We start from the raw sequence: 26193 nt of genomic DNA on the forward strand, positions 1-26193 counted from the left end.
TAACTGAGAAACCACTGCAGATTGAACATCTGCCTTATTATGTGCAGGGGGACATGCATGCAGGCCTGTTAACCAGCAGTGCCCCCAACACACCCCAGTTTGAAAGTCCCCTCTGTTTTAGTAAAGGGTTCTGTTGTTTGGCACATTTTGAGGGTAGGGTCATGGGCAGAGGCAGGTACTCACCATGATGCCAGTAAGAAGACAGACACCTTTCCCACAGTATGTGTGGGGCACCATGTCCCCATAACCAATGGAAAGGAATGTGATGGAGATGAGCCACATGGCACCCAGAAAGTTACTAGTTACGTCCTGCTGGTCATGGTACCTGCCAAAGGGAAGACAGGAGTTAGTCGATGTAACAGCCACAGCCAGGAGTAGAGGCTGTGCACGAACCTAGATGGGGGAAGGAAATGAGATATTTTGCTGAGGACACAGCAGTGAGGGCAACACACACAGAGCTCTTTGGGTGACCGAAGATGCTGCTGCTGTGACCACCTAGGTTCTGCCTGCAGCTACCCTGTCCTTCAGTTCCCCCCACATGCCACAAGCCGGGTCCCAGAGGCAAAATGTTTTGTCATGATTTGTACCACATCGTAGAAATCCTTTTAGTGTTGGTAGGTTAGCTTTGGATGAAATCATGAAGTAATAAAATTTAAATTCTCCCCTCCAAGCTGACAATCGAAATGTACGTGAATGTGATTAATCTGAAATCACAAGCTCTTAAACAGGCAAACTGTCAAAAAAAAAAAATTACTGAACACAGTGATTTCCACTAAGAAAGCTGATGGATTCTAGGGCTGGCATCTCCCATATGTCTAGAGGGAGGCTGCAGTGGCCAGGACTCTCCTTGACCTGCCTCTAGGAGGGGCTCCTGGGTACCTACAGAGGCACAGCCTCCCTGACTGAGCTATTCTGGTCTCGTGACTGCCCTGCTCTGGGAAGAACCAACTGGGAACATGCAGCCACCATTTCCTCTGCTGGATGCCCATTCTACCTGCTGTTTTGCTCTACCTTGAGGGACTCTCAGCCCAGGAGAGGGTTTTGACTAGGATGCACACATTTACAGAAGGGCTCAGTAAGTGGCACCTTGGAGACAGAGGAGAGAGGTTAATGAACTTGACCCAAATACACAAGGGTTAATCAGAGAAAGTGCCCACTTTGGTTTGCATGTGTTGCCAAAAGTTTAGGTGTTGCCACTGTGACAGTATTAAGGGTGGAGTCTTTAAGAGGTGATGAGGCCACGAGGGTTCCTCCTCTCCTGAATGGGGTTAAGGCCCATAGGAAAGAGTTTTTGTGCATGGTCTGCTTCACGTGCCCTTCTGCCTTCTGCTGTGTGATGACACTGCAGTGGTCCCCTCAGAGGATGCAGCAGCAAGGCACCATCTTGGAAGCAGAAGCAGCCCTCTCCAGACAACTGGCAACTGGTGAGGTAACTCACTGGTGCCTTGATTTCATACTTTTCATCCTCTAGAACTGTGAGAAATAAATTTCTGTCCTGTAGAGGTGACCCACTCAGTGGTATTGTATTATAACACTGCAGAGGAACAAGGCTTGAGTCCTCTAGGCAGGCCAGGGAAAGGGCACTCTGGCAGAGAGAAGGCCCGGATGAAAGCCCTGGGCTCAACACAAAGGGCAGCATGGTGGTTCTTTTTCAAAATGCCCTCTGACAGGATCAGCTTGAATGGCACACAGCAGTCTGAGTTTTATCCTGTAGGGCCACTACTGCTCAGTAAAATCTCTCAGTCAATCATTTGGAGGCCACTGGATGGGGAAGTTGAGTTAGGGCCAGAGAGACTAAGCCAGCCCCTTGGATAGAGCAGAAAGCTATTTAGGAACCTTAATCTACAGAATGTAGTTATCCAGGAGTCCAACATGAATTCACACGCATGAAGTTCTTGGGACAGGTCTGACATAAGCAGCATTAGCTACTGTCCCCAGCATTCTCTGTGCCCCACAGGGTCTGGCCCTGCTATTACCAAGGGCTGATTTTCCTCTCCTGACAGCCGTAGGTCCAAGTTTATCTGGAAATGGGCCTAGATGGAGGTAGGAGTGCTACCAATCAGAAAGGAGGTGGAGGATGACCTCCACTGGGGAACATCAAGAGCATAATACAATGAAAACCATTTTTGAGCACCTACTGTGTGCTTGACACTTCAAACACAAATGCTCTAATTCACACAACATCCTTTATTTTATAGGTAAGCAATCTGAAGCACAAAGATGCTGAGTGCCTTGTCCAAGGGCACACAGGAAGTAACTGAAACAAAACCCATGTTCCTTTTGCTGTTTCATTCAGCATCAGAGAGGCAAAAGTGTCTAGCATGTGTCTTGGGGAATGAGGAGGAAGTTTTAGTAAGAGGAAGGCACCTGGGATCCAGTAACAGGCAATAAAATGGCTTTGGAGACTGGTGTTCAGGTGTTGGGAGGCCTGGGAATCTAAGATCAGAAGTTTGAATTTGGTCTTAGAGGCCTTGGAAGCGATTCTAAGTTCCTTGGCAGAGGAATGACAAGATGACATGACTTGCTGGGAAGGACAGCCTGCAGGTGGCAAGCAGGACATTTGAAAAGCTGGAACATGGAGGAGAGATGGCCAAATGAGAAGCAGGTGTGCAAAGCTAGGAGGGAGATGGCAGACAGCAGCCTATCACCCACCTGAGCCTGGCCCTCCATTGCTAGTGAGCTGCCAGCCCCAACTTGAATCCTTGAACAGCAATGAGGGGGTGGCATTAGCCTTTACGTCACTGTCTGCACAAGGAAAGGGGTGTCTGATACTTCTGAAGACAGCTGAAGACCAGCCATCCCTATCCCCAAAGCACTGGGTGGCCTTACCCACCCCCTCCTCCCTGCCTCACTTGCTCCCCATATTTGTTCTGTTCCTACCCTGAGGAACGCTGACTGACTCAGCGGGTCTCATTTCGCCAGCACTAGCCTGTGTCTGCTCCTCTAGCTATCCTTTAGAAGCATAGGCTGGGGGTGCCCAACCCTGACCACCAGGACTGAGCCTGCCCCTGTGTATCAGCCTGGTCCCAGTTATGACAGTCAGCTGCCTGCCCCATCCTGATCGCTTACCCTGCCAGGCACTCAGACCATGCAGTCCCCTAATCCCGCATGCTGGGAGGAGGGGGTGGCAGGCCCTGGCTTTCAAGCTGTGCTGGAAAATCAGGCTTTAGAATCTGTAATGCAATAAGACTTTGGTGGTGGGGTGGAGGGTGCGGGGAGACACAGGAGGGAGAAGACTTAGAGGCAGCCCATTCTACAAGCCAGCAACATATAAAGAATCACAGCCAGGGGCATCAGCTCATCAAAGGAATATGTTCTGGAAGAACAAGCTTTGGGTCAGGTCTGAGGATGCTGAGGCTCAGGTGGATTAGTAGTGAGGAGTGTCCACAGTCTTGGGTGTGGTTCTCCTGCATTCCAGTTCCAGCTCTGTGGCTGTCGGTAAGTAACTTAATCTCCCCGTGACTCACTTTCCTTATTTGCTGATGGGAAGATTAAGTAAAATAACCCATGAGCAATAGTAGCACAGAGCTTGGCTCAGAGGAAGGGCTCGTGGTGTGTCAGCTCTGAATGCTATGGTTGGAAGGGTTAGTTGTCAGTCTGAGAAATGATACACAGAAACAGGCAGGGGTCTGGATTAATAAGTGCTACAGGGAAAGGGCCCCCATGGGAGAATAGCAAAGTATTCATGGAGATGTCTTGAAGTTTAGACTGCAGAACTATTTGATCCAGGGACAAAAGAAATCTACTACAAGGTTATTGACAAAGAAGGGGCACGAGTCATTTGATATCTGAGAATGATCCTTCTAGCAGTGTCAGACCGATTAAAGAGGTCAGATAGGGGGAACTGCTAGAAGATTTATAGGTGCCCACAGAGAAGCAACAGAGAGCCTTGAATGCCAGTCAGGAGAGCAGGATGGAATTCCTGGCCTATCTTCTGTGTACGTTATTGGTTTGCTGTGTGCATGGATCTCCACAGCCCTTTCTTTGTAAATCTTACAACTTAAATTAGTGTTCCCTGGCTGCTTGGGTGCCTTAGGGATCATGATCATCCTATTCATTCATACATGAGTGGACTCTGAGGCAAAGAGATTAGGTATCAAAGTGGAATTAAATATAAAGCAATAGATAATGTCTCTCTCTCTCTAAAGTGGAGGTATGATTTACTGCTCTTTTTTTTTTTTTTTTGGTAAATTTCCTTTAAGTTCTTATGGACTTCTTTTTTCTTCACCATATAAAATCCCATTGGTGCTAACTATGTGTGCTGGGGAGAGGAGAAGCAGATCTTGAGAATGTCATCCATCCCTTGTCAAACTTCAATGATCTCTCCTCTGGTGGGGGCTGCAGAAGAGGTGAGATGAAGTGGACATGCCCCCTGCGGTCCCCTGGCTTGCAGCATCATCGTGGAGATAAGACATGCATGCAACTCACCAAGCAGGAAGTGATGAGCGAGAAAGCCGGGCTGGTGATTCAGGACTGTGGGAGTAGAGAGGAGGGAGAGAATGTTTCTAAACCTATTCACAATTTTAGAGTGGTTTACACATGTCACAAATTCACATACTAATCTCGTGCTATTTTTTGCAACAGAGGATTTTGGGGGGGAGGGGGGAATGGTTCTACTTTTTTAAAGGGCTGAGGAGGAAAAGATGTAGTTTTTCTTTGAGCTTAAGAGTAATGGTTATAGTTATTCATTTATCTTTCAGGGAATGGACCATTTTTTCACTTTTTAATATTGCAAAATAAAAAAGATACAAGCGACCATATGGCTGAGCAAAGATGGTGGATTAAACACATATGTATATTTCTGCTCCCTCAAATCCCTTATAGATAAAGGCTTGGAGTCCCCTACTTTAAAAAATAAGCAAGAAACCAGGAATTCCCAGACATCCAAGGAAGCCTCTAACATTAAAGACACAGACCAAAGCAGTCAATTAACACAAACAAAGAAAAAGGACTCTGGATCAGATACAGTTCATTCACAGAGAGGGATTCTTAAGGGAAAAAAATTCTATAATTAACATAAGAGAGATAAAATAAGACACTGGACCCATGAGACAAGAATGGAATGCTATACAAAGAAAAGTCTCCTTAGCAGGACTAGAAGATAAATTGAGTAAGTCTACCCAAAGGCAGAAAAAGATGGAGAGAGAATGAAAATGAGAACCAGGTATGAGAAAGTTACAGATGCAGTCTACCCATTCAAATAATGGTAGTTCCAGAAAGATTTGACGGAAAAGGAAGGAGGTGGAGGAGAAAGAGGAAAGAAATAGTAATTAAAGAGATCGTTCCAAAAATCCCCCAGAACTGAAAAGCATGAGTTTCTAAATCAAAAGTCTGAAAGATCCTTTCAGACTTCCAGAAGAAGTGGGACAGGGAGAAAGATCAAACACAAAGAATCAGAAATTAGAATGACTCTGGACTCTCTCACTACAATACTGGAAGGTAAAGGGCTATGGAATAAAGTCTTCAAAATTCAGAAAGAAAATTATTTCCAAATCAGAATTTCAAACCAGGAAGACCAAAATTCTGAACTAGCCAAACCATTAGGTAAGTCAGAGGGCAGAATGAGAACATTTTCTGATATAGAAGGCTCTGGAAGATTTGCCTCCCACACATCCTTCCTCAGGAAGCCACAGCAGAGTAAGACTCACCCAGTCCAAGGAGTAAAGCAAGGAGGAAGAGGACATGGGATAAAGAGAGGATGTCCAGCAGCAGAGAGAAGGCTCAGGGCATTAGTGTGGGAGATCCTTGGGGGACAGCTATGCTCCAGGCATGAAGGACAACCAGAGATGGAGCAGGCGAGAAGGCTATAGTTCCAAGTAGACAAAACTAACAGAAAGCCTAATATCCCCAAACTTCCTGAGAAGAGATTTAAATAACTGCCAGAGTTTGGAGTCGAATTAGTGATAAATACACAGAAAAATTAGCAAATGAACAAACATGATAATTAACAACCCCAGAAAAAATTAAAAGTTGGGCAGAAAAGGAGAAGTTATCACATTTTACTACAAGGCTCAACTATGAATAGAGTCAAATTAGTGTTGACTGAGGGATGTAAACACTGATTACTGATTTAACCAAAATTAGGAAGTAATTATAAAAGGAGGATGGGGGAGTAGGGTGGGGAGAAGACAGGAAGAGTGGAAGGGGAGGAGAGGGAGCTAACTCTTTACCTTCCACCACAGGAAGCAACTGGCTAATGCCTAAAACCAATGTCTCAGAAGGCAGCAGTACTAGCACGGTATTTAGAGACATGGAGGTAAATACTAAAATTAATTAGCAAAAAGAGGTAAATTAGATGTCTCTGGAGAAGGATAAATGGGAAGAGCTGGTAGAAGACAGTAAATATTACAGAATGATTAACCATAAAGTCTATTCAGATATAGCCTTGAGAATATGAAACATAAAGCCAAACCAAATGGGGGGAATGGAAATACATGTAACATTTAGTTAAGTCATGAAACAAAAATAAAATAAGCATCCACAAACTCATCATGCCACCCCAACACCATGCCAGCATGTTTCCACAATTCCTGGTCCCCCACATCCCCCCAGATAATCATTTTTCCTGGATCTCATGGTTACCATTTGTTTTTCTTCATAATACTTTCTCATAGGTATGATTGCCTAGATAATACATAATTTCATTTTCTATTTCTATTTCTGAACTTCATAAAAATGAAGTCATACTACGACAGTGTGGTAGGCAGCTTCTAAATATTCCAATATCTCCCTCCCTTCTTGAGGTATTTACATTTTTTTTGTGATCCCTTCCTTTTCAAAGTGGGCTGGACCTAGTAATTTGAACATGACAAAGTTAGGGACTTTCACTTCAGAAGGTTATAATAGGATTGTGGCTTCTGCCTCGGGTCATCTCTTACTGTTCTTTCTTGGATTCTGTTCCTGGGAGAAGCCACCAGCCATGTCCTCAGGCAAGCCGGAGGAGAGACCCACATAGCAAGGGACCACAGTCTGTCAACAAACACAAGTGAGCTTGGAAGCAGATACTAAATCAAGCCTTGATGACCCTGGCTGACAGTCTGACTATAAGCTCATAAGAGACCTTGAGCCATTCCATCATAACTCCTGACCCATAACAGTCAAGAGATAGTAAATGTTTGTTTGCTTTAAGCTGCTAAGCTTTGGGGTGATTTGTTTTGCAGCAATAGATAACTATTACAATGAACTCTTGTGCTGGGATTGTGGCTCAGTGGTAGAGCACCTGCCTAGCATGTGTGAGACACTGGGTTTGATTCTCAGCACCGCATAAAAATAAATAAAATGAACTCTTGTATTAATTTTTTCATTCCACATATATGTTGACATATGTGGCTAAAGTGTATTTTCATTCCTGTACTATATTTCATCATATGAATATATTAAAACTTATTCATTCATTCTTCTATTGAGGAATACTTGATTGCTTTCTAGGTTTTTATTGAAATGGGCAATATTGCTACAAACATTCCTAATCATGATTCATTCATGGTATGAATTTCTCCAAGACAAATACCTACAAGTGAATTTGCTGATTTGCAGGGCATGTGCGTATTTAACTTCATTTGGAAATGTCAAATTGTTTTGCAAGATGTCCATACCCATTACACATCCTCCAGCAGTGGATAAGAGTTCCTCTTTTTCCATATCCTTATTAGCATTTGCCATCATCTGGTTTTAATTTTTGATTACCTAGTGGATAAATTGATATTTCTCTATGCTTTTACTTAGCATTTCCACTTTGAAAGTTTAAGTATGCTTTCATGTTTATTTGTTATACATCTTTTCTTCAGAAAGTCATTCATGACTTTCATCATTTTTATATTGGTTTGTTTTTGTCTTATTCTTATTGATTCTTGGAGTTCTTTATACATTCTAAATAACAAAAACTTTGTCAGGTTACGTGTTACAAATATCTAATTCTAGTTTGCACTGTCTTTTTATTTTATTTATAGTATTTTCAATGAACAGAAGTTTAAAATTTTACTGTGGTTGAATTTGTCATCCTTTTCATTTATAATTACTGCCGTTCATGATTTTTAAAGAAGTCCTTCCCTACATGAGTATATGAGACTTTCTTTTAAATATTTTGAAATGTTGTCTTTCTCATTGAAGTCTTTAATTCACATTGATTTTGTGTATGGTGTGAAGTAGGGGATAAACTTTTCTTTTTTTCATAAGGATAACCAACGATCCCAGGTCAACTTAATGTGCAGTCCATTGGTCCCCCTAACTGACTTTCAATGCTGACTCTGTTTTACAGATAATATGTGGAAGGGGTACTATTTCTGGGTTCTCCATTCTATTCTATTGGCCCATTCATCTAAACTAAAATTATGGACTAGTCCTCTTGGTACACTTTTCTGGGTATCTTCTTGGGACCTAACACAACAGATGCTCAGTCAATACTTGTGGAACGAATGTGCCTTCTCACTGCTTTCCCTGTCCCCCTGGGAAAGTGATGCTTGCTTCACTACCTCAGTGAAGCATGCTACAATGACTTCAGCTGTTCTCTTTAACAGTTCAACTTTTGTCAAAGTGGCTGCCAAATTCCTTGGGCTTGGAATCAGTTCTCACTATTAATAAGAACTCAGCTTCTTGACACTAGCTGTGACCTGTTACAGCAATAGGGTGATAGAAAATAAGCCCCAGTGAAGTGAAGTGACTGCCTTTTCTGAAGGAATCTAAATACTTCTGTAAACTATTTTTTTATAATAGACTCAACGGATCTAAGCAATTTGATCATATTAGCCATTTGTCCCGAGTCTGGTTGGTTTGTTGGAAAGGAGCAGGGATCAAGCCAGGCCTTCGGAAGAACTCCATCCAGATGGAGTGCTTGGTTTTCAACTTGCAGTTGATCTTCAGATTCATGCAGTCAACCCCCTGCACGCTGAGCTGAGAGTCCTGTATTGCTAAGTTCTTCAAAAGAGAAACCAACAACATGAACCTGGCTTGATCCCTTGGTGGCCTTTGACCCACTGGTGCTTTTCTCCCAGAACACTGTCCTTCTGTGCATCTTTAGTGCCTGCTGTCCCAGTTTTCTCCCACTTTGACCATGCCTTCTTGCTTTCTTCCTTGGACCTCCTCTTCAGTGTTGTGGTGCTCCAAGCTTGCTCTCTGCACAGACCTCTCTTGTTCCTGTCATGCCTGCCATTTCCTCACTGGTCCTTCCAACTGATCCTCCAAGACCCAACTTAATCCCCATCACCACCTTCCCAACCAAAGAGAGGTCTCTGCCTCTAACTCCTACACCACTTGGTCTCTGCTCCTGTTGCCCTCACACTAAGACCACAGGCTACTTGGGGTCAAGGTTAAACACAGGCTCCAGGGCCAGACCACCTATGTTTGAATCCAATTTTGCCCCTTATTATCTGCATGACCTTTTCCTCAGTTTCCCTACCTATAAAATAGGATAATCTGTGACTCACCTCACACTGTAACCTCCTACAGGGGTTACATGAGTCCATATACCTAAAACAATTAAAACAGTATCTGGCACAGAGTTGAACTAAAGAAATGTATGGCACATGCCTGTAACCCCAGCAACTTGGGAGACTGAGGCGGGAAGATGGTGAGTTCAAAGCAACTTAGCAAGGCCCTAAGCAACATAGCAAGACCTTGTCTCAAAATAAAACATAAAAAAGAGCTGGGGATGTGGTTCAGTGGTTGAGCACCCCTGGGTTCAATCCCTGGTTTAAAAAAAAAAAAAAAAGAGAGAGAGAGAGAAAAAAGAAAAGTTGGCTATTGTGCAATTACCATCTTGAGTGAATACGTTTAGTCTTGGCAGAGCTGAAAGAATGCAGGATCTAGAGTCCACAGCCTGCCTTTCACACCCTAATGGCTTTGTGACCTTGAACAAGTCCTGTACTGTCTTCTCTTCAGGGAAGCAGGTGTAATCATGTCTGCTCTGCCTATCTTAGGAGGCTGTGGTGAGGAGCGAAAGTGAAAGGGCCTGTCAGCCTTCCATGCGTGACACTGATAGAGGCGTGTGACTGCCTCTCAGAGAGCCTCCCACCTGAGGCTCTGTCCTAGTAACAAGGACAGCCACATGGGCCATGAAGGCAGAGCAGGCCATGGACACGTTCATGTAGGAAAAGCTAACTCTTGAAAAGTTCTTCTTCTAATCTTCTTTGTTTCTGCAGTTCTTCCAGGTGGGCCTGAGCCCCTTACCTGTCTCTAGCAAATCCTTCCTGTTCCACCTTTAAAAGATTTCCAGATTCAGACCCTTCTCATCCCCTTGCCCACTCCAGCCCTGTCCTCTCACCAGGATCACGGCAGTAGTCACCTAAATGACCTCCCTGCTTTGGTGTATGTGACCCCTGTACCACCCTGTCTAGTCTGTTCCTATTTAGTCTTGATCAGAAGCTGTCAGGTCAAGGGATGTTACCCAGATTTTACAGTGAAGAATTGAGAAGCAATGGGAAGCTCAGGAGCTTCAGGACCTGCTAGCTCCTCACAGCAAGGCAGCAAATAGATTGGTGCTCAACTCCATTTTTTTTTCTGGTGCTACAAATGGCAGCTGCAGTGAGCAGGGCATGGGGTGGGGAGTGGAGGTGGCATCTGTGCCCTGGCAGGGACCAGGCAGGCTTGGCAGAACTCCTGCTCAGCCCTGGCCATCAGGCTGTGTGACCAGCTCTTAGCAGCCTGGATTAGGAGGGTATAACCTATTACTAAAGGGATGACACTTCTACAGAGTCTCAGACTTCACTCCCAACCCTGCCTCTGCCTTTGTCCAGGTCCCCAACATCACCAGCTCCTAATTATCAAATGTCCTGCATGCAGAACTATCCAATTCCAGCTTTGTGGAGAAAATGGGGTGAAATCACCATTTTAAAGGGCATTATGAACCTTAGCTTAGACGCATTTGGAGAAATGCTTTAGGTGTATGAAAGAGCATTATTGAAATTCAGTTAACTGAGGAATAAATGGCTTAGGGTGATTTCAGGGCCATTACTGCTTATTCTAGCTACAGGGTGAATTCATATCAAGGCAAAAAATAAATTCTTTTCTAAAAACAATTTTCATTATAAACATCTTAAAATGTGAAATAAAAGGCTTTGGAGACTCAGGGCTGACCACTAGTCTGCTAGGCCACATGCCTTGATGACAAATGTGTGCTTAAAGTTCCTCTGTCCATTTACCCTCCTGAGTTGGTACCCTAATTTTCAGAAGTTGACTTTGAATTTAGGGAAATAAGGACAGTTCCCCTAAACCAGGTAATTCAAGGTAACAGCCTTGGATTTTTCCAAGACAAATCTAAATCTAGTCCTTTATTTCCAGCCACAGGAGCTGACAGCCTGGGTGCAAGGCCTCCAGGTATTTTTGAAAGGCGAGAAAACCAGTACCAGCAGAACACCACAGCTCCAAACACAGCTGTGACATGTCAACCAACAAACCGACCCACTCTGTCCCTGTGAACTTGGGGCCTGGCTGGTGTGGCTTCCTTTGGCAGAAGAGGTGTCATCTCTGCCTCCTTTAGCAGTTCCCTGTGGAGACATGTGACCAGCTATGGAAGAGTCTGGACACCTGGCTGGTGTCACATGTCTAGATGCCACCTCTCTACAGGCTGTGGTCTCTTCTCCCGGGCCTCTTTGTCTCATTGTTTTACTCAAGTCCCACATTGCCAAGGAAGCAACATTTGAGGGAAACCAGCTGCCATTCCCTCCACAATCCATTTTCTTCTCGAACGGGAGTGCTGTCGACCTTTTTGGATGGTTATTAAATTAAAGACCAGATGGCTTATCCGGCAAACCCTTCCAAGTCAGTTTCTCAATTTGTAATGTTTTCTTTCTTCTTATTAAAAAATATTTCCATGTTTCCTGATTTGGAAATGTTTAATAAAATGCATGAAAATGGAGAGAAAAACAATATGTTTGGAAGAAGCACCATTCCCAGGGGAAGCATGTCTTCCACTGTGTTTGGAGATGGCGTGGTGCAGCAGGTACGGGCAGAGAATCCAACATGGGGACTCAGGTCCCAGCCCTGCCACCTGTTGCCAGTGTGGCCTCGGTGAGGTGCCTACTTCTCCAAGTCTCAAGCTTCCCTTCTACTAAGGGGAGCACATTGAAGCTCTCATGGGATCGTGTGATGATTGCATGGGACAGTGACCATGAACCCTGCCTGTGTAGTGCCTGGCATATATTGCTGGCTTAAACAAATGAGAATGAGCCCACACTGTGTACGGGGCTTGACTGCTTCCTGGGACTTACTGTCCTGTGAAAATGGCTGATGTTGACCACATTGGAGTCAACAAGAGACAGTTGTGCCTCTTTCAGTCTCCTTCTCTTGACCTCTCTGGTGAGGAGCCACATAGGGAGCTCCACATTTAAGAGAAGATGGTGTCTGCCTCTGAGGGGTCAACCAGCCATCCCCGTGGAGACACCAGTCTTTGTTTGCCTCAGGCTAGTTCTGTTTATACCTACGGGGTGCCAGATACAGATGACAAAAAATTAACAAGACTCCCTATTCCAGGGAGCCTCTGAAGAGTGGGAAGGCGGTGTTGGGAGGGGTGCAAAGATCTGCCAGTGTGGGGTGTCTGTGGAAGACAGGAGGTAAACTAAACTCAGTGGATCCCCAACCCTGCTTAGTACCTGCCCTCTTCCGGCTGCCCGGATCACCTCCAAACCCACTCCTCCTCCTACATCTTCCATTTGTGGGCTATACCACCAGCCACTCAACCAGCACCTGGGCATTGTTCTTGAACTTTCCCCACTGTCACTCCACATCCATTGAGTCCATCATCATGTGGATCTGGGTTCTTCCAGCTCTCGCAGAGCTGCCCCTCACTCTGTCCCTACACCCTTGTCCTGGGGGAAGTGGCTTCCTGTTATACGTGTATCACTGCAGCCGTCTCCCCAACTGGTATCCTTGGGAAGATTCAGGCCCCCCTCCACACTGCAGTCAGGGAACTCCTCCCAAAACACAAGACCCTCCCCTGCTCCAAATCCAACCATGGCTCCCACTGGCCTAGAATGCAGGGAGGGAAGAGGGAATGATGCTGGCCTCGGTGTGGAGACACATTGGGGTATATAAACACTCTCTCTAAACACTCTCTCTTCAACTAAAAGGAGTTGAAGGATTGATGTTTGTGAACAACTTGCTTTTTTGGGTTGTAGTAGTTCTAAGGCTAGCCCTTTGGTAACATTAAGCTTGCTCTCTTCAGTAGTAAGGAGGGCTGGGCTCCAGGTAGCCTCATGGAAATGATTTATATCCTGGGGCACAATGACAGCAGAAGCCAGTTGTCTGAATAACATCTCCCCTGCATCACCAGAATAAAAGAAACAAGTGACTGAGGTTGGGAACTGTTGGCGTGGACAGAGGAGCCTTAGCCTAGATCCTTAGACTGGTGTCAAGGCCCTGCCTACTTCTCTAGCCTGGAGAGCAGTTGCAGCCTCTCACGCACATCCTGGTAAGCAACTATTTCCTCTCTCTCCCAACCCTTGCTCCCTACATCTCCAGCTCTACTCATGCGGGTCCCTCTCCCTGAAGTCCCCTTCCACCTAGAAAATCACCTCCTCTAGGGAGCCTTCCTGTGAACTGCACTGGGGTCTTTAGCTCCAAGTTTCTCTGTCATCTCTCATCACAGCATCTAACTTTCTCCGGGGCCTGCACATCTCCATGGTCAGTGCCGTCCAGGTTGGCAGGCACGGGGAGGAGGTTCAGCAAATGTGCTGAGGGAACCAGTGAATGAACAGAGGGCCTTGGGGGCGGTGACGTGTAGACCAGGCCTCTTCTCCCCTCCCTCCTGTCCCTCTTTGGGCCTCTGCTTTCTGTTTAAAGTCATTCTGGGTCTCTGCTTTCTCTCACAACTGCCGCCTTTGGTTCTCATTCAGCTCCACCCACCCAGGGCCTCAGTCTGCTGTCTGTGATCTTTCTCCCTCTTGGTTGAGCCTTTCCTGACATCCGCCATCAGTCACAGAGCGTGACTCGGAAGCAAAGGGGCTTCACACTGCTTAGTTTTTATAGACAGAGACAAGAATAAAAGTAGTTGGGATTCTTGTGGAATATTTCCTCAGAGATCTTAGAAATGATCTATTTCTCAACTCATTTTATTTCTGGGACTCTGCAAGGTAGGCAGAACTGGATATCAACCTTATTATAAGAGATAACCATCATCATCATTTATCAAGTGCCAACCATGTGCCACATGGGTTCAACCTTTATGTGCATTATCTCACTTAATCCTCACGAAAACAAGATTCAGAATTGTCAGCCATTTTTCCTGAGTTGGAAACCCAGGCTCAGTGAGATTAGGGAATTTGCACAAAATAAAACAGCTACTGAGTGGTAGAACTGAGTGTGAGCTTGGGTTTGTCTGAATTTGCATCCCTGGGCTTGACTACATGATGTCACTGACAAAGTACAGGCCCAGTGAGGTTAAGTGGAGAGATTTCTGGGAATTTCTTGTTCTTAGGTGCCCGAGCCTGGATTTGTATTACAGTAAACTTGCTTCACAAGGGAGTAAGTCAGAGCTGGGGTTGCCCTGTTTGGTAGCGTAGGTTGTGCACTGTACAGTTCCAGGGAATGCCATTCACAAAGACTTCAGTGTTAATGGCATCCCCTGGAGGGAAGTGCTGCGTGGGCAATGGTCCTGGCTACAGCCCCAAAGAATCTTTTCTTTGGGTGTCTTTTGCTTCAGTTATGCTCTCTGAAGAGGACTGAAAGCAGGCAGCTTGCCAGGCAAGGTGATGTTGTGGAGGACACAGAGTAGCAGACTTACCTGGACAGGGTTCATGTGGGATGGAGGTAGGGTTCGCCCTGCGACTGAGAACAAAGAAAAACAGGAGGGAAAAATAACCTGCGAAGGAGTTCTCTTGTTTCTGTTACCAGAGCAGTAGGGCTTCTAGGACAGGACATAGGAGCTCTGGTTGGGAGCCTTCCCCTGCCACTAATGGAGCAGGTGCTGAGGAGGACCCCCAGACATCAGGGTGAATGGGAAGAATCCTAACTCTGCAAAGGCTGCAAAACAGCCCCTGAGGAATCATGAAGAAAGGACAGGTCAGAGTGGAGGACCCTGTGGGCCAGAGCACAGAGAGTGCTCTATATGGTGAAAGTCTGCCTGAAGACAGGGAAGTCCACAGCAAATGCCCTAATCAAAGGGACACAGCTGTGGGGCTCCAGGGACTGCAGGATGCTCCTGACCACAAGCAGCCCTCATAGGGAGTGCAGCTGCCTCTAACTTCTAACCTCTTTCCTCAGGCCTAGGGGGTCCAGAAAGGCATGCTACCCTGTTTTCTGGCCAACCAAAGGGTGACCAAGTCTGGGTGTAGGGCAGAGGGAGGTCCTTAAGACCTGTCCCAGGCCTACCTGTCCCACACAGCCAAGTCACCTGGACCTTGGTTGGCATGATTAAATGGAACATTCTGGAACACATCAGAAATAATGTTATGCTGAAGTTCAATGCTATGTGGAGAAAGATGGAGTCAGCCAATCACACACTCAACTCCTACCACCACAGGGACTTTCTTGTTGGAGGAACTGCTAAATTCTTGAAGGTGGTATGCCCCAACATCTCACGAGAGCAGCCATTCAGAGGCTTGTGTACTGAGTCTCAGGACAAGAGACTCCCACACCCCTCCTTGCTCATCTCCTCAGTCCTGGGAGAAAGGGAACTGACTGGGGACAGGCTGCCCTCAGCATCAGAATTCCTTTTAACTGAGGAATTCTTTGCTGGAGGAAAAGAAACAGCAAGACAAAGTGGAGCTGACCCATCTGGAGTTTTCTTCTCATCAATAGGGTCTGAAGGGAAAAGGGTAAACACCCCTTAGTATTAAGCCACGTCACTCTGCCTCTGTGTCCTCATCTGAGAAATGAGGGTGCCTGGGCCAGTGGATACTAGGGATCCTTCCAGCTCTAAGCAACTGTGGTCCTTGGAGAACTTTCCTACACTGTTGCCCACACAGGATGGAGAGCTGATAGGCAGGGAAGCGGGCAGCCATAGCCCCTGTCCTCACAGTCATCTTTGAAAAGACACAGATACACAGGGGACATGCCCTACGTTAGCCTTGTGGGGACAAGTGTCATTGGAAGCACAACAGTGGCTGTGCTGAGGGTCTTTGCCCACACAGCAGATTCTCCTCAGGGCATCAGTCAAGAAGCTTGGGACTCTTCCATTTACGGGCTTTTCTAGGGGAGCAAGAGAAAAGTAATAGACACATTATCAAAGGCCCAGCAGCGGCTCCTGGTGGACCAGCTCTGTCTCTCAGAATTACTGTGTCTTGGGGTTACCTTTAGCCCCACAGACTACATGCTATTCAGATCAGGAAATGGAGGCCAGCCAAGGGACAACTGGTCTCAAGACCGGTGTGCTTCTCATGACTGTGCTGCCTCTTTCTGTCCCACAGGTCACCAGTCATGTGAGCTCTGTATCGTCAGGGCCCAGGAGAAAGACCCTCTGCTGGGAGTTCAGACTCCCCCCAATTTGCTGTGGTCCTTGGAAAACTGAACAAGTTGCTTCTCTTCTCTGGGACTTGGTTTCCTCCTCTATGAAAATGTGAAGATGTGATTAAGTGAACTCTAGAGAACCTTCCAGCTCTATTGTTAGGTGTTTCTTGAATCACACTCTGTCCCCTTTCCCTGTTCCCCTCCCAGTCCCAGGGGAACTTGTGACTACAGATGCAGAAGCCAGGCATCTTCACAGACAGGAGGCCTGTGGCATACCATGGAACAAGATAAACCCAGAGTTCCCCTCAATATAAACCACCTAGCAGCCCTCATCCAGGACTGACCATGCCTTGGGCAGGTGACTCCCAAGTTACATAATTCTCCAATGATTCCTAACTTAAGACTTTTGACCACCGACCTCCAGGGATCCTGGAAACAGAACTGGAGAGGGCAAGTTGTCTGCCAGTACCGCTATGGGAAAGTAAGAACAACCACACTCAGAGTCACCATGGAAGCCAATCTGTCTGTCAGTCTGCACCCCCTCTCCTCCTCCCCATGACCCCAGAAAGGCCCCTGGACTCCTTGGTCTCCGCATCCCCAGTCCTGGCTCTGTTTTAAAGGAAGCAGTCACTATAGGAGACGCTTGTTACATGTTGCCTGGCAACAAAAACTGCTGCCTGAAAACTACAACCCACCTCTGACAGTTCATAGGTCTGGAAACTGGCAGAAGAGAAGAGATGGCCAGGGAACAAAGGAGAAGGGTTGGGAGGGAAGACCCTGGAGTTGAGAAACCACAGAAAGCAAAACGAAAGAGCCCCAGCAGTTGTACCAAGTGCCAAAAAGCAAACAGATGGGGAGGAAAAACTGACTCACTGAGATCAAGGAGACAGACAGAGAGAGGAGACGTGGAAGAAACCGTCTGGGTGACAGGTCCTGGAAAGGCCTCCTGGGTTTTGTTTTCTGTCAAATCTGTCATGGTTGGAAATGAGGTTGTGATCACGATGGTGGTGGCAGTGGCAATGCCTTGGGTAAACACCTATCTTCTACTGGCTTCTGCTTTTATCTGATTTTAGTTAAATGCCTCTAAAGCAATGGTATAATTCATGGACTTTCCAGGAAACACAATCATCCTTTAAAACAAAGACCTCTGCTGCCATCAGAGTCCTCACCTGAGCGCCAGTCCTGGGCTCTGGGATCTTCCAGCACTGAGGGGATCAGAGGCAAGGAGTCTCCACAGAACAGGACCCAGGACCAGGGGATGCTCAGCTTGAATGACCGCCTGGCTGCCCTGGGAACCACAGAGGCACTGGAGTCGGCTCAGAAGTGGGGCAGGTGGAAGCACCTCCAGGCCAGCGCTGAGATCCAGACTCACGTAATTCCCAAAGCCTCTGCTTCCCAATTTCTATAGTGGGAACATTGTTCCCACCCTGCTCACTTCTTTTGCTGTGCAAAAGAAAAGAAACCGGAGATTGGAAGGCTGCAAACTATCAGGTAGTGCCCCTTATTTAGCAAAAAATGATTACTAGCCACCTGTGGGGCTGGGCACCCTATAAACCTTATTACACAGAATTAGCAATGACACAATCACCTCATGCCAGGGTGGGGGTTCACCCCACTGCTCTGGGTCTCAATTATTCCATCCATTGAATGGATCTTATACTACAAAAAATTATTCTGAGCATTAGCTAGGATGGTGTCATTGGAAGCCACAACTTAGCAAATGACGACACTCCTCCCTCAGGCTGGATGTCACCCTTCACAAGGCTTCTGAGACCCTGGCTCGGTCTCACCCTGCCTCCAGCTTGGCATTATTTGGCCACAGTGACAGGCTGGTAATCTCAGGAGACTATGGTCTTATTTCTAAAACAATGAAAAGCCTCAAGACAGATTTATTCCCCAAATAAAATCCATAATTTAAATTATAAACAAGAACAAACCAAATTAAGAATGCTGGTAACTAAGAAGAAACAATTTTGTGTGTTAAATTTGACAAAATAATTATAAAGTTGCTACCCAGTTAACTACATTCACACTTACTTCACTCTGCCAAGTTTGAAAACATAGGTGTTTCCTGTGTTAATTTTGATATTTATTTTCTCAGAAAAAGTCCAGCCAGTCACCAATCCTCACCAATCCCCCAAAAACTAACATTGTGGCATCCAATGGGCTATTTCCAACTGTACCCAATAATAGGAAAATATTTCCCACTTAAAAAAAAAAAAATCACTGTTTCTATCCAACAATCATTTTTCCCCCTACAGACCAGAGAGCATGCCCTCAAAAAAACAAAAACAAAACAAAAACAAAAATATTTAAAATGACCACACAGTCCCAGTGGCTCAGGAGGCTAAAGCAGGAAGATCACAAGTTCAAAGCCAGCCTCAGCAAAAGTGAGGCACTAAGCAACTCAGTAAAATCCTGTCTCTAAATAAAATACAAAATAGGACTAGGGATGTGGCTCAGCAGTCAAGTGCCCCTGAGTTCAATACCTGGTACCCGCCCCAAAATAAAATAAAATAAAATAACCACACAGCCCAAACTGAAAGAAAAATCTAACCTAAATCACTGCACAGCACATGGTGTTCTTTCTTCTGTGTATTTTCCCCCAATACACAGTCTCCCTCCATAACCGTAACAACTCTTTAATTTAACAAATACCCCCAGAGCCCTGCCAGGGACCATCAGGATCCTGGGGTTCTAGGCCCTTACTTCCTGAATGCCAGAGGCCAGGGAAAAATCCCTGAGCCTCATGGACTCACCAGGTCCTTGTCTGTGAGGTGGGAGCTCTGGCTTCCCTATCCTGCCTGCTCATATTGTAGGGCTGTTAAGCAGAGAGCGTGCCTCTGTGTTTTGTGATTCCTCAGCCTGTCATGGCTTCTCTGGTTTGAAGCTTCAAAACCCACCTAGGAAATAGGTAGGGCAGGCATCTCCAATCTTCAAAACACAAAAATGGGGCCCAGAAAAGGAAAGGACCCATGGTCTGTCAAGAACCAGCTACCTGGTTCAGAGGTGGTGGCCTGAGTCCATGATGCCTTACCTGCTTTGGACTAGCCCTTTCCAGTCTTCTTTTGCATGAGAAAGAAATTTCTGTTTTGTTTAAGCTATTATTATTTTGGGTTCCCTGTCTCTTATAGCCAAAAAACTAATACTAACTGATAAAAAGAAGACCAGAGAAAAAAAGAACAAAAAGAGAAGCAGAGAGAGAATTTAGGTGCAAGATGATGAGTTCAATCACGGACTTGATGCACAAAATGTCAGCACATGAGAACATGCATATAAAAGCCCTAGCCTGGAACAGGATGCACCAAGAACCCTATACTGCCACCATCACCCTTCTCAGTCACTTTCTTCTCTTGCTTGACCTGGCATAATGGCTACCTTTGTCCTTTGAGTAGTTTTCTTGCTTACTTCCAATTTATTCACAAGGGTGACCAAGCAATAGTCTTAGAATGAACTGGGTTGTATCATCCTCCTATGTAAAACCCTTCCAGGGTTTCCCAGAGTCCCCAGGGTCCTCCATCATTGGCCTCCTATCCCTGCTGCAGCTCAGTTCCTGGCACACTCATATGCTTCAGCCTTTCTGCTGTCCTTCCAGTGACTCCATGCACCAAGCTCTTTGTCAGTGTGAGACATTTGCACACTAATCCTTCCTCTTGGAAAACTCACCCCCTTTGTCTACAAATGGCTCATTTCTTCTCCTTCATCTCTCCCCTAAAACAGCTGGTCCTGGCTAAGTATGATCCCTGTCCAACTCCATTGCTTTAAAAAAAATAAAGAATAAAAAATTTGCAATCTGTACTTTTTCCTATCACAGTATACACATCATAGATTTGAAATTACATATGTATTTGTTTCCTTACTTGTTTATTATCTATCTTCCCTTACAGATTATAAGCTCCATGAATGGAAAAATCATGTGTGCTTTATTTGCTAAGATATATTTAATTCCTAACACAGTGCCTGGTGTAGCAGGACTCGGTGACCATTAGTACTGTTATTATTATTGAACAAGCTAATCATGACAGAGCATGATGGCTCATAAGGAGACTGGCTTGCCATTCCGACATGGGAAGTACGGGTGCATTTTGTGAGACTGGCTGCGTTCTGTGGGGCCAAGCAGGATGAGGGAAGTGGCAGAGGAGGGAGAATGTCCAATTAAAGCAAGCAGATCTGGGGGAGGAAAAGAGGGGATGGGGACAATCATGATGGGAGGGGTCCAGAGATCTCCACACTCGTTGCAGGCAATCTCCACTTAAAGATCCACAAGAGACTCATAAATCATCACAGGAAAACAAACGTAGAGAGAAGTGGGCCCCAGGCCAGTCCCCAACCCCATCAATAACACTGGGAACAGGACAGGAGCCTCCTGACACTTGGTGTCCTGCCTGGTGCCCACATGGCTGAATCACCCTCTGGCCTTAACTCAAGCATGACTCCTGTTTAGTGGTGGTCACATGGGCTAGGAGTGCAGGTTGCTTTCTGCAGGGCTCAGGCTAAATGAAACCTTTGCCTTGGGGTTACAGAATAGAGCTATTGAGAGTGTCAACTCTCAACAGAGATGTGCCCTGGGTCTCACTCCCCAAGTCCCAGGCCAGCCTGTCTTGGAGACCTTGCCTTTCCTATGGGCAATTCTCAGGCTGCATTAAAGGGAGAATAATGCTGAGAAGATGGGAGACTGTCTAACATTTGGGCATCCGGTGAAGTCCAGGGCTTCCAACTGTGTGAGGACACTGATGATCAAGGAGGAGGCTGGTAGAAGGGTAGAGTCTGATCAGTTGACAAGTCCCATGAGAGATCCACATGGAGAAGAGAAGATAAAAACTTGCGTTTAGGACTGGAGAAGCTTGCAGTGGCAGAGGAAATGCCTAGGTGTTTGCCTCATGCTAACTGCTATGCCCAGGCAAAGGGCTCTTGGTGAATTACGCCATTTCCTGGTCATGGTCGTTGGCTAGTAAGAGCAGGAACAAGAGCCAAGCCCACCAGGCTGTGTTGTTGGAACTTCTTTTGTGTGGACACAGAAGTCAGTGTTAGGACCTAGGACAGAAACTACACAGAGTTAAATCAAAACCAATATTAGCAAGATATTCCTAAGTCACAGCTGTCTGCAAATGGATTAAGTAGTCTTTTAAAGTAATGGGAGCCCTATGCTGGACGGTGTTTGGTAGGGGGGCGTCACACGACTCTGATCAGGTTAAGTATATGTACAAAGGTAAACAGAAGAACCAGGGTTCTCACCTGTTTCCTTAGTTCTAAATCCAGGCTCACCTGTCACGGGGCGAGTCCTCTGATGTACTAATACAGTTGTTTGTGCTCATGTGCTAGGTAGACATCTTCCCCGTGGCTCAGTTGAAACATGTTTAAATTTTTCAAAAGGAGTTTTACTAACTAGGCTCTGCGTCCCTTCTTTTGAGGGGTGTCAGAGTCCATGGGACCTGTGTCAACATTCCTAGTAGAAGCCTCTGGGGAGATCTCGGATGTCAGGGACAGTGGGCTCCTTAGGGTTAGCACTACCAAGAGACCAGAGAACTGTGGTTACCCCTAAACTTCTAGGCAGTGCACAGAGAGGGCAAGTGGGCATCCAGGCATAGCAGAGTCGGGGGGTACTCAAAGAGGACAGCATGTTCTCCCCCATATTCCTTCCTGGCTCAACCTCTGGGAGACTGGGCCAAGTCTCATGGGATGCAGGAGCCTGGATTAAATGGAAGAAGGAAACTTCTCCTAGCAGCAGGCTGGAAATGGCTGGGAATGCAGGGCACCGGTCACAGCCTACAGCTGAAGGTAAGGGAGGGGAAAGCAGGGGTTCTGAAGAGATAGTCATTCATGGGACACCTTCAAGCCTGTGGGTCTGAGGTGCCAGCCTTCGCTGCTGGGGAGTGTCTGCACTAGAAGCTCAGGGCACAATGGGATCAGAAGGGGCAAACAAAACAACCCAAAAGTAAAAAAATGGAAAAGTTGACAGAATATGGATTTCCTGTCTTGACTAAGGTCGGCCCACAAATAGCTGTGGCTCACATGCCTACAGGAACCGCTCCCTTTTCCTTATCTTGCCCCTCCATGGACTCCCACCCTTGTAGGATTTTTGGCACTGTCTTCTCCTGGGGGGTGCACCCTTTTCAACTGATACCAGAGGCTGTGCACCAGGCCCTGGTGATCTTAGGCATCTGTTGCAAGGAATGAATTAACTTCTAGCTACACACCCAGCAGTCTGTCATTTCAGGGAGAGAAGTTGGGGGACCCTCCCCAGCAGAGTCCCCCTAAGGCAAACATCATGGAGGCAAAAAGATGGTCACTTCCCAGCAGAAGAGGGCTGAGGGAAACCCAGGTTTACTGTAATATAGGCTGGAGTCATTTGGGAATTGACTCCACCCGACAAAAACCAAACAGTTTGTCAATGCAATATGGGGTTCACTCTGCATCCGCATGGTGCAAACCTAGGGCTTCAGAATGTGATTTTATGGAAAATTTCCTGTTTCCCCCATTTCCTGATTCTCCTAAGAGCTGTCATTCCTTAATTATAATGCAATTTATAATTAATTTATAAGTAAATAAAAGTATGAAGAAACTAGACACAAATTGTTTCCATGTTTAAGGGTCAAAGAACTCATAATGGGAATGAGAAACAAGAAAGAATTGTTGAACCAGAAATAACAAAGAAAGAGACACTGAGTAGTGAAGGAGCAGGGACGAGGGGACATGGAAAGCATGCACATGAAAACAGAATGCAAGTCCCACTAGGACAGGAAGAAGCAACCCTGGATTGATGGCCTAACCCTGCAGTCACAGGGGCTGCCCACCCGCGCGGGGTTGAACCTGCACTTGAGCGCGGTTCTGCTTCTCCCAGGGCTCCCTGCCCACCGGTCCCCACCGGTTCGCGCTGCCGGGCGGGGCCCCGCGCCCCCTAGAGGAGGAAGCCTCTGTCCCCATCGCGCCCTGGGCCGCCTTGCGACTACCTTGGTGGCGGTGCGGGAGCCAACTGGAGCCAACTGGGGCCCGGCGGTGGTCAGGGAGGACAGCATGTTCTCGCCCACATTGCCTCCCAGCTCAGCTTCTGGGGACTGGGGCCAAGTCTCGGGGAACGGAGGAGTGTGGACTGCTGGGTCCCAGAGCCCCGCGGATGTCCCCAAGGACACCTGAAGGGCCAAGGAAGCTGCAGTCAGGTCACACCTCACCTCAGAACCCCGCTTCTCCAGTCGATGGCTCTAGGTGCTCATGTAAACGTCCTGCGGTCAGAGGGGCTCTAAGTGAGACACCGTCAGGGGCAACGAGGACCTGGCTCGGGTCTTCCAACTGCCTGGTCCACTAAAGCCACTGACAGCTAGATGGGAAGAGGAGCCCTTCAGGAAGCAACTTTGATTGGGCTCTTAGGGAAAATTAAGTGTGAAAACTAAGCCGTTCAGTTTTACTTTCTAAGCCCTGTTCCTACAAAATGTGAATTCTGATGGTAAAGGAAAAGGGACTTTTGTCAAGGGTGTAGAAACATTTTTTTTAAATTATGTATGTATACATACATAAAAAAAGATGGCGCTATTTTATGTATGTATACATAAAATGTACATACATAAAATGTAGAAACTTTTTTAAAAAAATTATGTATGTAGGAAATAACAATCAATGCAATGAAAAACGTACACATAACATCACATGAAGAAAACAACTTGATATTTTTAGGTATTTCCCAAGCATTTCTATGTATATTATATATCTATATATTTTTACATTTGGTGACATTTTATATAACACTATTTTGTGTGCTCCTTTTTCAAATATTACATTGTGACTATTTCCCCACTTTACAGTCTTGGAAAGTTCGACTCTTCGGTGGGAGTACTAGGGATTGAACCCGGGGTACTCTATCACTGAACTACATTGAACTACATCCCCAGCCCCCCATCTTTTTTCTTTTTTGTATCAGGGATTGAACCCAGGGTCACTTAACCACTGAGCCACATCCCCAGCCCTTTTTATTTTCTATTTCTGAGACAGGCTCTCCTCAACTTGCTGAGGCTGGCCTCGAACTTATTATTCTCCTGTCTCAGCCTCCCCAGTCACTGGGATTACAGGTATGTGCTCCACCATATGGAAAAGGTGATGAAAGGGTGGTTTTTAAAAATCGTTGCCTAACAACCCATTGTATGGATGTAGAATAACATTTAAGGACCTAAATTCTAGACATTTACTTAGTTTCTGATTCACTGCTGTTGTAAAGACTCCATGGTGAAGAATTGTGATGTAAATTGATTATTTCATTAAAGCAGTTTCCTAGAAGAAGAATTACTGGATTAAAGTTATGACCTTGCAAAGGCTCCTGTGACAAACTGGTTTTCTGGAAAGATGGTGCTAATTTCCTTCTTGCTCTCAATGTAAGAGACACGCATCCATTCCGACTATCAACAGTAAGAATTTTCCCCAGCACTGAATTGTATCTATATAAATTTTTGTCAGTTCCAGAAAAGAAAAATTAACTCTTGCAGTGGGGCTCAATATATGTTATGTATTTCACCTTATTGGCTTTTGTATTTTTTTGTGGTTGTCCTTTTTTTTTTTAAGTGGGGAGTTGAATTCTGATTGGCTTCCAAGGCTGCTAGATGCTATTTACCTCTTGTCACATTTGCTGCAAATAGTTTTCCTAGGTAACATTTGCTTTTTAAATAAGTTTTTCTTGAAGGACAGAAATCTAAAATTATATGTATGATGTAATCAAACACAGTGGGGTTTTTTTTTTTCTTTCATCTTTCTTCTCTTCCGAGATTTTATGCCTAACGGTTCTTTCTCATTCCAGGATTGATTAAACATTCACTTTGATTTCTGGATCCTGTTCATGATTTCTTCTTTTACATCCGACTCTAATCCACCTGGAATTTATTTTGGTGACTAGTGAAAGGTGGGACTCTGATTTGATTTTTTATCCAAGCTTCTAATTTCCCTATTAACAGTTATTAAATAACCTATTACTTCTAATTGTTTTTTTTTTTTTTTTCTCTAATATGGGGTTCCTACACACTAGGTTTATTTCAGGGTCTTCCATTAGATTTCATCAATCTGTCATTACTGAGTTTTCAGTATGCCAGAGGGACAAAATTATTCTTAGTTTTATATTACAGTTTAATATCTACTTAGAGAAAGGTCCTCAATTTTCTCCTCTTTTCAAAGAGTTAAGCTATTCTCATTTATTAAAACATTCTCTGAAGCAGCATTCTCCTTTTGAAATTTCTAATTTTGTTTGTGTTTTCTAACACAACACATTTGATTAAATTTATTAAAAATCCGCTCTCTTTTGGATTTACACATTTGGTCTGAATGGATTTTTTTTTTTTTTTTTCAGTACTGGGATCAAACTCAGGGCCTTGCCTGTACTAGGCAAGTGCTCTGTCTCTGAGCTACATCCCCAGCCTATATGTTCTTTCTGTTTTTAGAATTCATTATTTCCTGTTTTTGTCTTTGTTATAAATTTAATCTGCTCTCCTGAGGGGCTTTTTGGTTATTCTTTTTTTTTTTTTTATTGTAAACAAATGGGATACATGTTGTTTCTCTGTTTGTACATGGAGTAAAGGCATACCATTTGTGTAATCATAAATTTACATAGGGTAATGTTATTTGATTCATTCTGTTATTTTTTCCCTTCCCCTCCACCCCTCCCACGCTCTATACAGTCCTTCCTTCCTCCATTCTTACCCTCCTCCCTAACCCTAACCTAAACCTAACCCTAACCCTAACACTAACCCCTCCCACCCCCCATTATGTGTCATCATCCGCTTATCAGCAAGATCATTCGTCCTTTGGTTTTTTGAGATTGGCTTATCTCACTTAGCATGATAT

General features: G+C 45.4%; 1 protein-coding gene across 3 annotated transcripts in view; it reads right to left on the reverse strand.

The window, feature by feature from the left end:
• The window catches only part of KCNN3 (potassium calcium-activated channel subfamily N member 3), a 160098-nt gene that overhangs the window by 24368 nt on the left and 109537 nt on the right, over window positions 1-26193 (reverse strand). For all 3 annotated transcript variants that reach the window (XM_079117535.1, XM_079117534.1, XM_079117536.1), the window contains exon 4: window positions 184-325. In XM_079117535.1, coding sequence (XP_078973661.1) covers window positions 184-325 — 142 coding nt within the window. The remainder of the gene's footprint in view (window positions 1-183; window positions 326-26193) is intronic.

The sequence above is a fragment of the Sciurus vulgaris genome (genome assembly GCF_902686455.1).
Source record: "Sciurus vulgaris genome assembly, chromosome: 1".
NCBI classification, from domain to species: domain Eukaryota; kingdom Metazoa; phylum Chordata; class Mammalia; order Rodentia; family Sciuridae; genus Sciurus; species Sciurus vulgaris.